We start from the raw sequence: 15,682 nt of genomic DNA, 5'->3' as shown, positions 1-15,682 counted from the left end.
TATTACACAATAATCACGTAGAGGAAGGTCCAAGCAAGGACGACAACAAGTAGGAGATATGGAGGTTTGGGCTCTAGAGGGATTTGATGTTGCTCATATTTTACAAGAAATGTTTACTTATAAATCTGATCATATTAGAGCTCGCCAAGAAGTACTTGGGACTACGACCATTGGAGGAAAAATACCTAAACTCAAAGATGCTCTAGAATCTTTTCGATTGCTCGTCTGAGAATTATGATCTTTGGCTTTGAAACTAAATCATTTCCTTGTATCTAAGAAGAACTTCCAAATAATTAATAGGAATGAAGCTTAATCGGAATGAATTAGAATTTTTCTTCTATGATCGACTGATTTAAACATCAACAACTTTGAATTGGATCAGTTTCTCCCCAACAAATAAGTGCTTGAGCCAAGAAAATCCTACCTAATGGAGAAACCATTGGAGAGGTGACAAAACCAATAAACCAGAAAAGGATGGATTATTTTGTGAAAGAATTTTTGGACCTATAAAAAGTGGAATTTGCGCTTGTGGAAATTGCCGAGTAATTCGAAATCAATAGGAAGGGTCTTAAATTTTGTGAACAATGAGGAGTTGAATTTGTTGATTCTTAGATACGAAGATAACACATGAGATACATAAGGCTAGCATATCCAGTAACTCATGTATGGTATTTGAAACACCTTCCTAGTTATATCACCAATCTTTTAGACAAACCTTTTAAAGAATTAGAAGCTCTAGTATACTGCGGTCTGTGATTTTATCAAATTATTGTTTTACAGATTAGGAATGAGAAACTGTCTTCCCATTCAATCGAATTGGGATGCCCTGACATGTCTCTTGGGAATATTAACATGAAGCTCAAAATTATGGGTGTATTCAATACTCCCAAATAAAAAGGGAATTGGTCTATGGTCGAGTTAGTAAAAATAAATAACTATGAATTTTGAGTTGTACCTCGTGAAAAAAAAACTTCTTTTTTTGTGGAATTAACCGTTATCATTTCTTTTAGTTCTTTTAGAAAGAAATGAAATTATGTTCAAGGAAACAAATATGTTACGATTGCAGTAGTCTATGTTGGAAAAATTACATTTTATGGGAACTTTAAGGCATATTACCTATAGGTAAAGGTGAAGAGTTGAATCATAAAATTATGGTTTCATATTCTACTCCATGAGACCTTTACAATGGTATATCATATGCTCAAAATGATTGAGTGATGAATGAGAAATTCATATTCAAAGTAAGCTACTTGGAAATATTTGTTGAGGAAAAGTAAAGGCTTAGATCCCACATTGGAATACCAAGTGTGAGATGTGTATATATATGGGAACCCTCTTAAAAGGTGATTGAATAATTAAGCTTAAAATTTTATCTCGCGCGCAAGGGGTGCAGGTTCAAACTCGATGGGGTTGAGGCGCACTCGCACGGCGTGGGCAACACAAAATATTTGGATCGATCGAGCCCAAAATGGGCCTATAGATATTTTAGCCTAACACAATTTTTTTTTCCTCAGCAAATATATACAAAATCTGATATAAAAGGATATATATATCTTGAACTATTTGATTCTAATCAATGTGATTTGATTTTAATTAATTGTCCCTTTAATGCAGATTTAATCGCTTATACAAGGATATTTCCATAAATTCCTCCACTTTGAATGCCTATAAAAGGCTAAGACTTCTTCAGAATTCTTTGCTCATTTTTCCGCTCTCTCACATCGATTTTATGTTGCTATCAAAATTCTTCTTTTCTTCTTCGAATTTTTCAAATGTTCTGGTGATAAAAAAAGGCAACGTTCGTTCGTTGATCATTGTAGAGGTGCTACTACTTTGATCACTATTGTTGTTGTATCATGGGAGACATTCGACCAATGTTTATTCTTCTTTTTATTTCAACTTTTGTTACGGTTTTGTTTTTTTATTTTTGTATTTGACAAATTAAATATAAATTGCTCTATTTATATTTTATTTTATATATAAATATGTGTTTATTTATATTTAATTTTTTTGTTGGCTAACGTGTTTTTATCCAACAATCTATACATTGCATATAGGCTTAGGCTTCAAGTTAAGGGCATCGTAGTATAATCATCGAGGTACTGCAGGACCTAAGAGATCGAATGGAAGGGTACATAGACAAGTAAATCCTTTATGACACACCTTTAATTTTAATTTAAGAGGATTCAGTATTCGAGGGAAAGTAGACTACTCAAGAATTTAAAATTTCATTTATGTCCTAATTTTGAATTGAATAAAGAATTATGAAAATCTAAATCAATAAAAGAAGAATCAATCAGTGAAATGTTTCTTGGAACTTGAGTAAAGAGTAAACCTGCTTTGGGGTTCTTGAATTTGAAAGCGAGAACTCCTTTATTTTTATTTGGTGTAACTACTTGAGTTAGATGAGAGAAAATTCTTATGTCCAATTTTGAGGGGGGATCCTACATGGCCCTATCCTGATTTTTCTTTCTCTAAGCCTGTAACACCGATAACCTGTATCTTTCGTCAAAATAGGGTTACGAAGCATTACCAAACAAATAGAACATTAAATTTTTATTTCATACATCAATGCAAACATAATCTAATTACATTCAATCACATACCTAATGTCTCTTAATTGAGCCTTCGAGGCCCTAAAAGTACTTAAGAAACAATTCGGGACTAAATTAAAGACATTTGGAAAGTTTAAGAAAAAAAATTAGAAAATTGGACTGCAAGGGTCACACAGCTGAGACACCATGCTTGTGTCTCAGGCCATGCAATAATCAAAATAAGGACACATGACTGTGTCCTAGCCCGTTTAACTTTCGAAGTTGGGTCACATGCCAAGCCATACGCCCGTGTGCCAGGCCGTGTGCTGGGCCATGTAATTGTCTGACTTGTTATCCTTAAAACCTACAGGAGACACACGGTCGTGTCGCATGGCTGTATGTCACACATGGCTGAGACACACGCCCGTGTGTCACACATGCTCGTGTCTCAGGCTGTGTGGACATGAAATTGGTCAACATCAAGCCATTTTCATCACCCAATCAAGCATGTACCTAAAAGCATTTTGTGCACAATCTCAAAGCTTCAAGATCTTACCAAAACATGCATAAAATGACCAATTCAATAGACCATTTCCATACAACCAATATGCCATACAAGGCACATCAATGCATTCATCCTCAACTTACCAAAACATGCCAAAAACCTATCACAATTCAAGCATCATATCTCCTTACTTATTAAACTAAAACACACAACACAATTGAAGCATTCATACTCCAACACTTTGCACCAAAAAGCCTTATACATCTACTACATATAAGTGCTCCAAAAGACTTACCTAGATATGTAACACAAGTCCAAATACCATTCAATATCAACAAGCATAAACCTATCAACTTTTAATATTTACATATTCACCAAAATATCGTATTACTAAGGACCTTTCCTAAATACAAGCCACTTTAACCAACTATAACAAAAACCAAAATGACTATCGAAATGATGATAGTTTGTGAGCTTTCGAGTCGATCCAATCAAAGCAACGATTCCAAGAGTCTTACAAAAATAAATCAAACTAATGAGTACAAGGGAGCTTAGTAAGTTCGATATTAGACTCATTTGCTATCAACTACAAATTTCCAAATGGATGTTAACTTTTAATATACCTGCACTAAGCCTGCTAGGCACAAAGCCTAAATAACACTGGCACAAAGCCTACTAGGTACAAAGCCTAAATAACTCCGACACAAAGCCTGCTAGGCACAAAGCGAATAGCAATATAATTCCACATTTAAACATTGTTCTTAACAGAATTCAAAGATTAATCACTAATAAGGTATTCAATTCAATTAAAAATAAACATATAACGAACTTACTGAACTAGATTGTAGAAATTACAAAGCATATGAATTACTCCGAAATCTTTCTTTTTCCACGATTGTCACCTCGTTCGTGATCTAAAGCAATAGTTTCATTCAATTAAGTAATTCTAAGCATCAATTTAATCCATAATTCATTTTTATAAAAATTTACCATTTTACCCCTAGCATTTTAACTTCTTACAATTTAGTCCTTAATCTCATAAATTTAAATTTAAGCATCTTAATTATTTTCTCAAGCTAGCTGAATTCTATAGGGACCGCAATCAATCCATATAAACCATCATTTCACAAATTTACTATGAAATTTTATTATTTTTACAAATAAGTCCCTAAATACAATTTTCATCAAAAATTACTTAACAAAACTTGTCTATTTATCAACAAAGACTCATAATCTATCATAAAACATCAAGAATCACACAAAAGCATTCATGGCACAACTCTAAACTTTAAAATTTTGCAAATTGATCCCCGGGTTAGGTAGGTTAAGCTACAAAGATCCTAAAAACATAAAAATCATTACAAACGAGCTTAAAAATCATACCACGCAAGTGAAATTCAAAATAAAGCTTCCCTCCCTCCCCCTTCAATGGTGTATTCGGCCAAGCTAGGAGAAAGAATCAAAGATGATAACTTCAATTCATCTTTTCTTTTCTTAATTTACTTTTAATTCCCAAATTACCATTTTAGCCTTATTACTTATTAAAATTTGAAACAAATCCTTGCCATGAATGTCCAACAACTACAAAAATGGTCTTATTATCATCTAAGTCTTTTCACTTTAAAGTTCTATAGCCATTTGACCCTTTTAACTAATAGAACTCTACTTTGACTCTTTTTTGATTTAGTCCTTTTTACTTAATTACTCATTCAAACATCAAATTTTCTAAACAAATTTTTACTACGACCTTAATAGTATCCTATAGACATTAAAATAATAATAAACTAATAATTTACTCATCGAATTTATGGTCCTGAAATCATTGTTTTGATTTCACTGAAAATGGGCTATTACAAAGCCCATCGCTAAAAAACCTACTTTCTTATGATTACGAGTTTCATTCGAATATGAAATTAAATCTTGAAAATACAGTATCCCACTTTTTTTTATTATCCAAGGTTTCGATACATTTTGAAGTTGCGAAATTTCTACTGGAGTAGGTGTTATTCGAGAACAATTAGTCGATCTAGATTTGCAAATTCATATAAATTATTCAGTGGTAGAATGGAAAGAAAAAGGAGAAGAAGGCCTCACGAGTAATGAATGGGAAGATCGAAAAATTGGAAGAATAAAGGATTGTTTCGTTAGACGCATGGAATTTAATAGTTATCATTTGGTAGGATTAAAATTTTAAAATTTGAAAAGTGTAGAGATTAAAAAAGATCAAATTAAAAGACAAACTAAATCTATAACGTTCACAGAATTTAACCCTATTTGAATCTACAATATGCATTGCCATTGGAAACTATTGGTACTATAATAGAACATGAAAATTAATTGAGTTTCTAGTTGAAAAATGCAATTAATTGGACCCTCAATCCAAAATTAACAATCAATTGAAGCCTCCAAAATGTCATTCCTGTCAATGCCCTAACAGGTTGTTAATATCATAATGAGTGGATTAAAAATCCACATGGCAAAACGTCATTGGTCCACATTTTTTTGTTTGATAAAAAAATGACATGGAAAATATAATAAATATCATTTTATTTATTTTTTCTAAAATTGAAAAAGGCTTAATGGTAAAAAAATGTTCTCAAACTTTTTCAGAAAAAGTAATTAAGTCTCTTTTTTTTCACTCAATTGGATACTTAAACTTTCAAAATACATCAAAAAGATCTTCAAACTTTTTTAGAAAAACTCCTGTTTTTTGCAATCAATTGGATACTTAAACGGATGAAACGCATCAAAAAAGTATTTTGATCCTTAACTTAATTACTTTTTTTAAAAAGTTTGATTTTATCTCCTAAAGCCAAAAAAAAAAAACAAACAATTAATTGACCTTGCTTCTTTCTTCATCTTCCTGAGATCTTAAAGAAAAATTCTCCAATATATTTTCCATTGGAATCTGTTTTGTGATAAAAACAAGTGAAAGTTGTAACGCTAAAACGCATTGTGAAAGCTTCTTTTTTTTATTTTCATATCAATCAATCGTTCATTTTGTACTGATTTGGGGTAGGACTATGTTTTGGGTTTGGGGCTTTTATATTGTTTAAATAAATTTCTTAAATTTCTTGTTGCGTTCTTTTTTCACGTCTTCCCCCACGATTGCTTCCGCCATTTCAACGCATTCTCCTTCGACAAGAATGCCTCCACCTCCTCCCCTTCCGAGGGTCTCGATCCCTCTCATTTCTTCTATCCCCTTGTTCATTTTCAAACAGAATGAACATAACGTCAAGTATGATTACACAACTTAGGCTGTGTCGCGTGTTTAAGTCCGTTCGAGTATAATGATGTTGGAAGGAACTCGCCCGAGTGCGGCCATGGTTTCCACATTGAATGCATTGATATGTGGCTTCACCCTCACTCTACTCTAATGCCCCATTTGCAGAGCGCCTGTGTTGTTAACCAATGATGCTGATTCTCCAGTCAGTTCATTGGAGACTGGGGGAGGATCATCAGATTCTGGTCGTTATCATCAAATTGCGGCTGCCATTGATGATGGTGATGAGTTCTTTTAGCATCATCTTATACCAGAAGGCTTAAAAGGAAAACAAATGGCATACAAAATATAACATAGAAATGCATCCAAAACTTAATACACATTGATATTACCATTCATTACATTTCGGTTCTTTTAAGGTATTTAATCCAACAAGCTGTCCTTAAAAATAACTCTACAACTTTTAGCAGTTCAATCAATGGATAACTGGCTTCAAAGGATGTGCTCTCAGGTTTGACAAGTCGAGTGCAGAATCCAGCTCTTCATCCAGTTCACCAACAACACTTCTGCAATAATTAAAGGACAACAGTTTATAATTTATGTTATCTAAAGGTAAAAATACTATGGAAACCCCTGTGTGTATTAAGAGTTAGATAGCATTTTGCACCTACTACTAAAAAATAGGCAAATTAGTCCCTGTACGTTAGGCCAATGAGCAAACCGGTACTTTCTTTTAAAAATTTCCTCCCTTTGTATTATTAAAAACTACATGACTGACAGAACAATCGGTGACACATGACATGACACACTACTTTATGTTGACATACAAAGACTCGTTTTTAACAGTAAAAATAGATGGAATTTTAATAAAAGGATTAGTTTGCCTTTTGGTCTAATGTACAAGGACTAATTTGCCTATTTTTTTAGTATAGGAGCCAAAATGCAATCTGACTTCTACTACCAACATTTACCATTATCCGGACTCTTAGTTTTCCTCAATATCCGTATTCAACATTTATGTCTGATATATTCGAATACGGATAATGAAGATATGATCTCTCAAATATATGGAAAAAAAGAAGAATGGCATATCCATATTGGACACATTTTTATATGATATTCAACTCCAAGACGGGGTAATATAGGTTAGTTTATAGTAGCAATTATATATGGAATAATGAATAGAAAAGGATGCTGAATGGTATCTTACATGTTGTCACCTCTTATTATGTACAAGCCCAACACAAGTTGCTGAACACCTTCCTGCAAATTTCAACTTAGAATTAAAAAAAAGAAAGCTGTACAAAATGTTCAGATTGTATTATGTTTAGGGTTTAGGGTTTGGATATATGTACCCAAGCATATCCTCCAAATATATGTAGAAATTTTAAACTTATTAGCATATCCGTGTTGAACACATACCCTTTTCTGAGTTCGAGAAACATAATCGGGGTGAAGATTAATAAATGAGAGAAAAAGGATCAAAGGAAGATAAAGAAGTTGTTTATCGTATATAGATTAATACTCCACAAACGTATTATGATAAAAATAATAAACCATTTACTTCTGCAATAAACTAGGTGCCTAGTGATTAAAGAACAAATAGTAAAAAAAATAAAAATGAAAGTTGTTAAATGTGACACAAACCTTGGTGGAGTATACGCGTTCATGAGATTCATCGAGAATGATATTTGTAGCCTGATCAAAGCCTTTTAAAACTCCCTGTACATTTCAGAGAAGAGAAAGCAGAGGAGCAATGGTGTTGGTTAGGATCTCATTGAAAATAAGAGAATCTGAACTTAGGCAAATGAAAAAAGATTCTCAAGACTAAAAATTGTATAGCAACTACAAAGTATTCCTCAACATACCACTATGTTACGTCCGTCATTGGTAATGACCGAGATAGTCTCTGCACATGAAGGAAATGATTTAGACAGGGTATATAATGAGAATGCCAATCAAGACTACAAGGAACAGATAGGTGTTAGAAAGTCAATGTGTAATCAGCCCAACTGTTTGTTTGCCTTTTAGATGCTATGCTTAAAACACTCAAGAAACAAGGGGGTAATCACAGTAAGCTTACGATCTACAAGAGACTCAAGCCCAGGGCCAGTTGACATTTCGATGCTTTTGAAAGCAGTGAATTACAATATCTGCATAACAAGAGGAAGAAGATGTAAATTCTCAAATACAAGTTCGAGCAAGGATAAGAAGATATAACGTATTAAAATAAAATAAGAATAAGATCCCGGCATAGAATCTACATGATTCTTTATGTTAAAAGAAGAACCAAAGATTCACATACAAAAGTTTGTTGAAAATAAACATAGCAACAAATACATCGAAACTCGAGTTCATCATTACCACCTAAACTGAGCACAAGATTTCAGTCTATTCCTAAGACTTAACTACTCAAATCTCTCAATGCTATACTTTTTCAAAAATTCATTTTCGTTTCCTTTAAGAAGCCAAATATAAGAGACAAATAGTAGGTGAGGGTTAGAGACTTGTTGTATCTCTCAATGCTATACTTTTTCAAAAATTCATTTTCATTTTCCTTCATTCTCTCAACACAAGAAAGCCATAGAAATTGAAGAGCTCCTCTCCCTCAATGTCTTAGAAGACCACCTGCGGCTCTTGGCCTCTGGGTGAACCACTATCAACCACCAAACCCGTATTTGCGCATCAACAAGACTATGGGACTGGAATCCAATATTTTGTTGGTTACACGACTTGAAGTGATCACACATGTAATGCATTTCAAAAAAAAAAAAAAAGAGTCAAGAGTATCGATCATTCGGATAGAAAGCTCCGTAAGTGCCAACTCAGTATTAGCTCTAAATTGTTGGTTGGAGAGAGTTTTAGATGTAAAACGTCCTTCTCAAGAGAGTTATGTAGATGTAAAAATGGGCACAAAAACAAAAGTCCCAAACAAACTAGGCTAACAGAGGATTCTCAATTTATCTTAGGAGTTTTTTTACTTTCAATTCAACCCATATCTGTAGATTCAAATTGAATAACATTAAAAAAAAACGCATTCACTTGATTTAAGCCTAGAACTTATAGAACATATTTTAAAGAACAGAGTCTAAGTAGCAGCTAACAAGAAATTACTAAATATGATCAAAACAAAAGGAATTAAGCAGTTTCAACATCAACCTAGGTTCCAAAATCACTCATTTAAAAAAACCCAAGTCTCAAAATCTCATATTTCATCAGATTAAACAACTCAAAATTAGGCAAAAAAGTATAACCTTTTAAGAAGCAAAAAAAGAAATCATTAAAAATGCAAACAAAAATTTCAAAACAGAAACATTTACGAGAGTGAAGCTCATCAAACCTGGGAATGGAGCGGCTTCAGAGTTGAGTTAGGGACCAAATATTTGTTGGGTCGGGTTTTCCAAAGTATGTCGGCTGCGTTAGGGTAGTGAGAGGGGAAAAGGATGATAAAGAAACTAACGCATTGAAATTTGGTAGTGTGCAGGCTCCAAGATTCCATAATTAATATATTCAATCATTTTTTAATCAAATACCAATTTTTTTTCCACATATACCATAATTATTAAATTTTGATTAAATATAAATTTGAGCTAAAAATTTTTTTTAGGATAAAATTGAATTAAATTGGATTAACACTAATTTTCTCATTTAAACTCAAATATTGAAATTTCACTTAAAAATATTTATATTATTACCAAATTTTATACATGTAATTTTTTTATAATTTATGCTCGAAATTGTATTTTTTTAATTTAAAGTTTTAAGTTTATATATTTGATTGAAAGAATTATATTTTTATATTCATATTTTTAGATGCTTTGAATGCAAATGTTAAACATAAATATTAGAAAAGAAAAAGGAATCCAACTTCGTTCATATATATATAAATAATATATTATACGATGCAGTTTGATTCGTCCACCATTTGATAATGCTTTATATTCTTCCCTTCTGCTGGTTCATTGTATTTAATTAAGCACTCGAGGGACCTTACGACGTAACTCATCAATGGCCGAAGGGACGGTTCTTCCTGCAGACACATTGCCGCAACCGTAAGTGCGTGGTGGAGACCCTTAATGGGATAATCTCCATCCAGCAATGGATCAGCCAATAATACGAACTTCTTTCTGTGATTCAATAAAGGTTTTGCCTTCATAAAACAGGATACAATCGGTGCTAACGGAGTTAGAAGCCGAGAGATATGAGTAGGAAGAAACGAACTTCCAGATTAAAACATTCAATACTTACCCAAGAAACAAGATTCCTTTCTCGTGGTGGTCTTGAATTGTCTACCGCTCTTCTTCCTGTGATGAGCTCCAAAAACACGACCCCAAAGCTGTAAACATCGGATTTCGTCGATATCTGGCCGATTTGTATATATTCAGGTGCACAGTATCCGTAGGTTCCGATAACACTGGTGAATACATGGGAATTATCTCCGGATGGACTGACCTTTGCAAGTCCGAAATCAGAGAGCTTTGGATTGAAATCCTGGTCTAGTAATATGTTTGATGTTTTAAAGTCTCGGTATATCACTTGAGGATTAGCTATTTCATGCATGTATTCAAGGCCTTTAGCCGCTCCTACCGCGATTTTGATTCTAGTATTCCAATCCAATGGCATCTTGTTTGGAGGTAAATCTGAAAGACATATATTTACAAACAACTCAAGTACCCGAACCTTAATCCGATCCGTTCGAGTTTCAATATCTATAAAAGAAAACCGGAAAATGCGAGCATACCTATAAGATGATCCTCCAAGGAGCCATTAGCCATGTATTCATAGACCAAAATCCTTTGATCCCCTTCTATGCAATATCCAACCAATTCAACAAGGTTAGGATGTTTAAGTAGAACCAACATCAATAGCTCAACCAGGAATTCTCTGTTCCCTTGATATCCATTCTTATCAAGCTGCTTCACAGCAACAACCTGAGTATGATCGAACAATAGCATGAAAGTATGATCCTCCAAATACGTAAAAAAATTCGAAAAAACATGGTAAGAATACTCGACACTCGTATCTAAAACGGAATAACACAGAAAAAAGTGATAAGATTCAATGTTGTACTTTATTTGAGTTTTCAATAAGTCCTTTATAGACTCTACCAAAGCCACCTTCACCAATTTGATTGCGAGGGTTGAAGTTGTTAGTGGCTGTGCATATCTCACGGTATCTGAAAATTACATTGCCTTTGCCCCCTTTTGTTATTTCTTGGCCTATGAGTCTCTTTTTGCTGTTATCTGTCAAAAACAGTTCAATCATGAATATTACGATTATGTTCGATAGTTATATTCAACACATTTTTGATACGGATATAAGAGATGTATGACCTTCTAAATATAAGGATACATACTCTTGTTGATACTCACCCGAATTCTATAAGGCCAAACAAGGTGACCAAGGATATCAGAAATGAAGCTGATCATGGTATGCAATAGCTAGCATCTATCATGGGAACCATTTTGACACAAGAAATATATAAATCTAAGGTATTTACAGCGAAAAACATCTATTACATCTGCAATTACGATAAATATGACATGACTGCTATTTAAAACGCTTTACAGGGTAAAACAATGTACCACTGTTGAAGGAAACATTGGCAAACGAAGCCAAGACTCTTGTGTCATGATATTCCTTGATGCTCTTCTGTAATGACCTTCTTGTTAGTGTCTCCTCCGACATGAAACATGAAAAACAGTTCATTTTGGTCTTCCTTTTGTAAGGATGACAACCAAAATTCTTGAATCAAATAACAGCTGAGCTATTGGAAGGAACCTAACTCCTGAAGGTAACCAAAATCTATTTGGTTCCTCAGGAGGACACAAGGAACAATGTCTCATGATTTTTTTTTTTTTTTTTGTTTTCCTTCTTCTCTTGTCCAAACTCCATTGAATCAGATAGCCAAAAATAACTTTACATCACATTTGCTAAACATAGAAGCTAACAGATATTTTTCCCATTTGTTGATTACTTTTCTCATTATCAGAAATTTCTTGAGTCAAAATGGTTTTTTTTTTTTTCTATTATGAGCTTTTCTTTCCTTGTATTTCCATTCCATTCTATTCTCGTCTTTCCACTTGTCAGGTCAGTTCCAAAAACTGATTTCATGAGCCAACTACAAATGATAAACTGACCCCAAAATTTTCTTTAAGGATTATGACTTAGGATAGTAACACTTGTCCATTGTAAACTAATTTAGTTGACTCATTATCCTAGTTCTTTATTTTTCTTAAAATATTCGTGTTTGACTTGAATAAGAGATTAAGGATGTTTATGATACAGGCTGCTTAAAACAGAAAATGGACATTGGACAATGTAGAAGGCTGGAAGCAAGTCAAACGACTTAATTAAAAGATGATCACTACTAAAGAAATGATATTCACTTGTTAAAATGCAGTACTATTTGTGTAATTTCGTAGAATAGTAGTGGCTGACTTATGAATCCTGCCGTTTGCTAATTTTGATAGTGTTGAGTATCACTCTAAAAGGAAGAAGCACGTGTAGCAAAGATCAGAAGAATAAAGGAACAGAATCAATAAATGTTCAAATAGTGTTTTTTTTTTCATTCTCTATTGCATAATAAGCTTTACATTTTGGTTTAGATGTTCAACCTTTTCTACCTATTTGTCCCCACCATTAGCAAAAGTTAACAACTAGGATACTAGCTGGTGTCTCAAAAAAACTTAGTGACACAATTCTGGGATCAGATGCAAGAAAAAGTTGTAAAGAAATGATTCATCAGTATATGCTGCAAGAACTAGCATTAGACAATCTACCGAATCTATAGCATTTGTGCAAATAAAACCAGTTTTTGTTGCAAAAATCTTTATTTCTTCAGCTTAGCAAAGTGTTTTTCAAGCCTGCAAATCCGAGCTTCAAGCTCAAGTCCAAGTGTTAAAAGATCGCGAGTCTTACTGCCTTCTCCTCTATCTTTGAGACTTCGGTTGCTCTTGACATCATCTGTGAGCAATACTTTCGATTTCCCTATCGAATATCGATTCTCAGTAACCTCGGCATCCTGTTTTTCTTCATATTTGAGCTTCTCAACATCTTCTTTATCTGCAACTGCAGTAAACGTTGGCACATTTTGACATTCACCGACCGGTAAAGGATCACTGATGTTTTCCAAGGTTCCATCCTTTTCATCTTTGACAGAACTTTCTATGTCAACTTCACCTGGTTTAATATTTGCTTTAATTTCTTTAATTGAACATGATTGCCTTTGAGCACCTAGGGAAGACTCACTCTTCTCACCCTTGTTTTCATTGTTATGCATAGCACTCGTCAAAAATGTTAAGAAATGGAATCTGAAGAATACTTCTCAAAAATTAAAAAGAGTAAAAGCTATTACATCTGTTTATATACAAGAAAAATAATTGAACTAACTGCTAACAAACTTCTAACTAAGTAACAAATCCTAATCATAACACTCACCCTCAAGTTGAAGATTGAAAGACATCTTTAACTCCTAACTTGGTAACCAAATAACCATGTTGCTGAATTCCCAGAGCTTTGGTCAACACGTCAGCCAACTGTTCTTCAGAAGCAACATGTTCAGTTTGAATCAGCCCTTCTTGTATCTTCTCTCGAATGAAGTGGCAGTCTATCTCAAAATGTTTGGTGCGTTCATGGAAAACAGGATTAGCTGCAATTTGCAAAGCTGTTTTACTGTCACAAAATAACTTGGATGGCTTGATCAAGTTCGCTCCCAATTCTTCTAGCAATCCATTTAGCCAAACAATTTCTGAAGCTGTAGCTGCCATACTTCTATATTCTGTTTCTGCAGATGATCTTGCGACTGTATTTTGTTTCTTTACTTTCCAAGAGGTCAAGGAATTTCCCAGCTTATGCAAAAACCTGTGACCGACTTTCGGGACATAGGACATGAGGCGCAATCCGAGTCACAAAAAGTAATAAGTTGACAAGAGCTTGAAGAACTTAATAAAATTCCCTGCCCAGGACTGTTTTTAATATATCTGACCACCCTTAGTGCAGTATTCAGATGTGAGACCTTAGGATGTTGCATGAATTGACTCAAGCAATGAACAGCATATGTTATATCCGGCCTTGTGTGTGTTAAATATAGCAATCTTCCTATTAGCCTCTGGTAAACAGTCTTGTCTTGCAATAATGAATCTTCTTTCTCTTCTTGTCCTATTCCTTGATCATACTCGATTGCTGTAAGTTTTGTATTTTGCTCAAGAGGGGTTGTGGCAGACTTAGCTCCCCCTATCCCACTGTCTGCAATTAATTCTAAGGCATATTTTCTCTGATTCAGAAATATTCCATCCTTAAATCTCAGAATTTCCAATCCTAAGAAATATTTCAACTCACCTAAATCTTTCATTTTAAAATTCTGATTTAGGATCCCTTTTAACTCTTTGATCAAAACCTCATCATTTCCAGTTATGACCAAATCATCAACATAAATGAGTAACAAAACTACATTACCTCCTTGTTGTTTTGTAAACGAAGAGTAATCATACTTACTTTGCTGAAATCTAGCAGAAACCAATGCTTGTGTCAACTTCAGATTCCATTGCCTGGACGCCTGCTTCAACCCATAAAGAGACTTTTGAAATCTACAAACAGTGTTCCCTCTTGACTGCAAAAACCAGTAGGCAACTCCATATAAACCTCCTCACACAAATCACCTTGGAGGAAGGCATTGAAGACATCCATCTGAAATACGAGCCAATGAAAAATAGAAGCCAATGCCAAAACAGCTCTCACAGTTACCAGTTTAGCAACAGGAGAGAAAGTGTCCCCATAGTCCATACCCTCCTTCTGACTATAACCTTTGGCTACAAGGCGAGCCTTAAATCGTTCTACCTCACCAGATGCCTTGTACATGATCTTATAGACCCATTTACAGCCAATTGGGAACTTTCCAGTTATGACCAAATCATCAACATAAATGAGTAACAAAACTATATTACCTCCTTGTCGTTTTGTAAACAAAGAGTAATCATACTTACTTTGCTGAAATCTAGCAGAAACCAATGCTTGTGTCAACTTCAGATTCCATTACCTGGACGCCTGCTTCAACCCATAAAGAGACTTTTGAAATCTACAAACAGTGTTCCCTCTTGACTGCAAAAACCAGTAGGCAACTCCATATAAACCTCCTCACACAAATCACCTTGGAGGAAGGCATTGAAGACATCCATCTGAAATAAGAGCCAATGAAAAATAGAAGCCAATGCCAAAACAGCTCTCACAGTTACCAGTTTAGCAACAGGAGAGAAAGTGTCCCCATAGTCCACACCCTCCTTCTGACTATAACCTTTGGCTACAAGGCGAGCCTTAAATCGTTCTACCTCACCAGATGCCTCGTACATGATCTTATAGACCCATTTACAGCCAATTGGGAACTTTCCCGGAGGTAGAGGAACCGCAGACCAGGTGTTATTT

General features: G+C 34.2%; 2 protein-coding genes across 2 annotated transcripts; both read right to left on the bottom strand.

Moving 5' to 3' along the window:
• Positions 1 to 6,622: 6,622 nt before the first annotated feature.
• LOC107942751 (sm-like protein LSM8) lies at positions 6,623 to 10,010 on the bottom strand. The gene is made up of 6 exons (XM_016876470.2): positions 9,603 to 10,010; positions 8,346 to 8,415; positions 8,131 to 8,171; positions 7,910 to 7,984; positions 7,473 to 7,525; positions 6,623 to 6,828 (listed from the first exon to the last, which is right to left on the bottom strand). Exons 2-6 carry the CDS (start codon positions 8,380 to 8,382, stop codon positions 6,738 to 6,740), a joined length of 297 nt encoding a protein of 98 aa, XP_016731959.1. The 5' UTR covers positions 8,383 to 8,415; positions 9,603 to 10,010; the 3' UTR covers positions 6,623 to 6,737.
• A 147-nt stretch (positions 10,011 to 10,157) lies between these two features.
• On the bottom strand, positions 10,158 to 12,117 carry LOC107942757 (probable serine/threonine-protein kinase PBL23). Its single transcript, XM_016876479.2, has 5 exons — positions 11,848 to 12,117; positions 11,333 to 11,505; positions 11,004 to 11,193; positions 10,511 to 10,902; positions 10,158 to 10,412 (listed from the first exon to the last, which is right to left on the bottom strand). The coding sequence occupies exons 1-5, from the start codon at positions 11,969 to 11,971 to the stop codon at positions 10,158 to 10,160; spliced, it is 1,134 nt and encodes a 377-aa protein (XP_016731968.2). The 5' UTR covers positions 11,972 to 12,117.
• Positions 12,118 to 15,682: the final 3,565 nt, after the last annotated feature.

Source organism: Gossypium hirsutum, chromosome A11, assembly GCF_007990345.1.
Source record: "Gossypium hirsutum isolate 1008001.06 chromosome A11, Gossypium_hirsutum_v2.1, whole genome shotgun sequence".
Classification (NCBI taxonomy): Eukaryota; Viridiplantae; Streptophyta; class Magnoliopsida; order Malvales; family Malvaceae; genus Gossypium; species Gossypium hirsutum.
This window is presented reverse-complemented; position numbering and strand designations above follow the sequence as displayed.

Coding starts and splice junctions, on each gene's coding strand:
- LOC107942751 (XM_016876470.2), bottom strand. CDS start 8,382: ATGTCAACTGGCCCTGGGCTTGAGTCTCTTGTAGATC. Junction 7,526..7,909: donor AACGCGTATACTCCACCAAG/GTTTGTGTCACA, acceptor TGAAATTTGCAG/GAAGGTGTTCAGCAACTTGT. Junction 6,829..7,472: donor ATAATAAGAGGTGACAACAT/GTAAGATACCAT, acceptor TAATTATTGCAG/AAGTGTTGTTGGTGAACTGG.
- LOC107942757 (XM_016876479.2), bottom strand. CDS start 11,971: ATGAACTGTTTTTCATGTTTCATGTCGGAGGAGACACTAACAAGAAGG. Junction 10,903..11,003: donor CTTGGAGGATCATCTTATAG/GTATGCTCGCAT, acceptor TATGTCTTTCAG/ATTTACCTCCAAACAAGATG. Junction 10,413..10,510: donor AAAGGAATCTTGTTTCTTGG/GTAAGTATTGAA, acceptor TGTTTTATGAAG/GCAAAACCTTTATTGAATCA.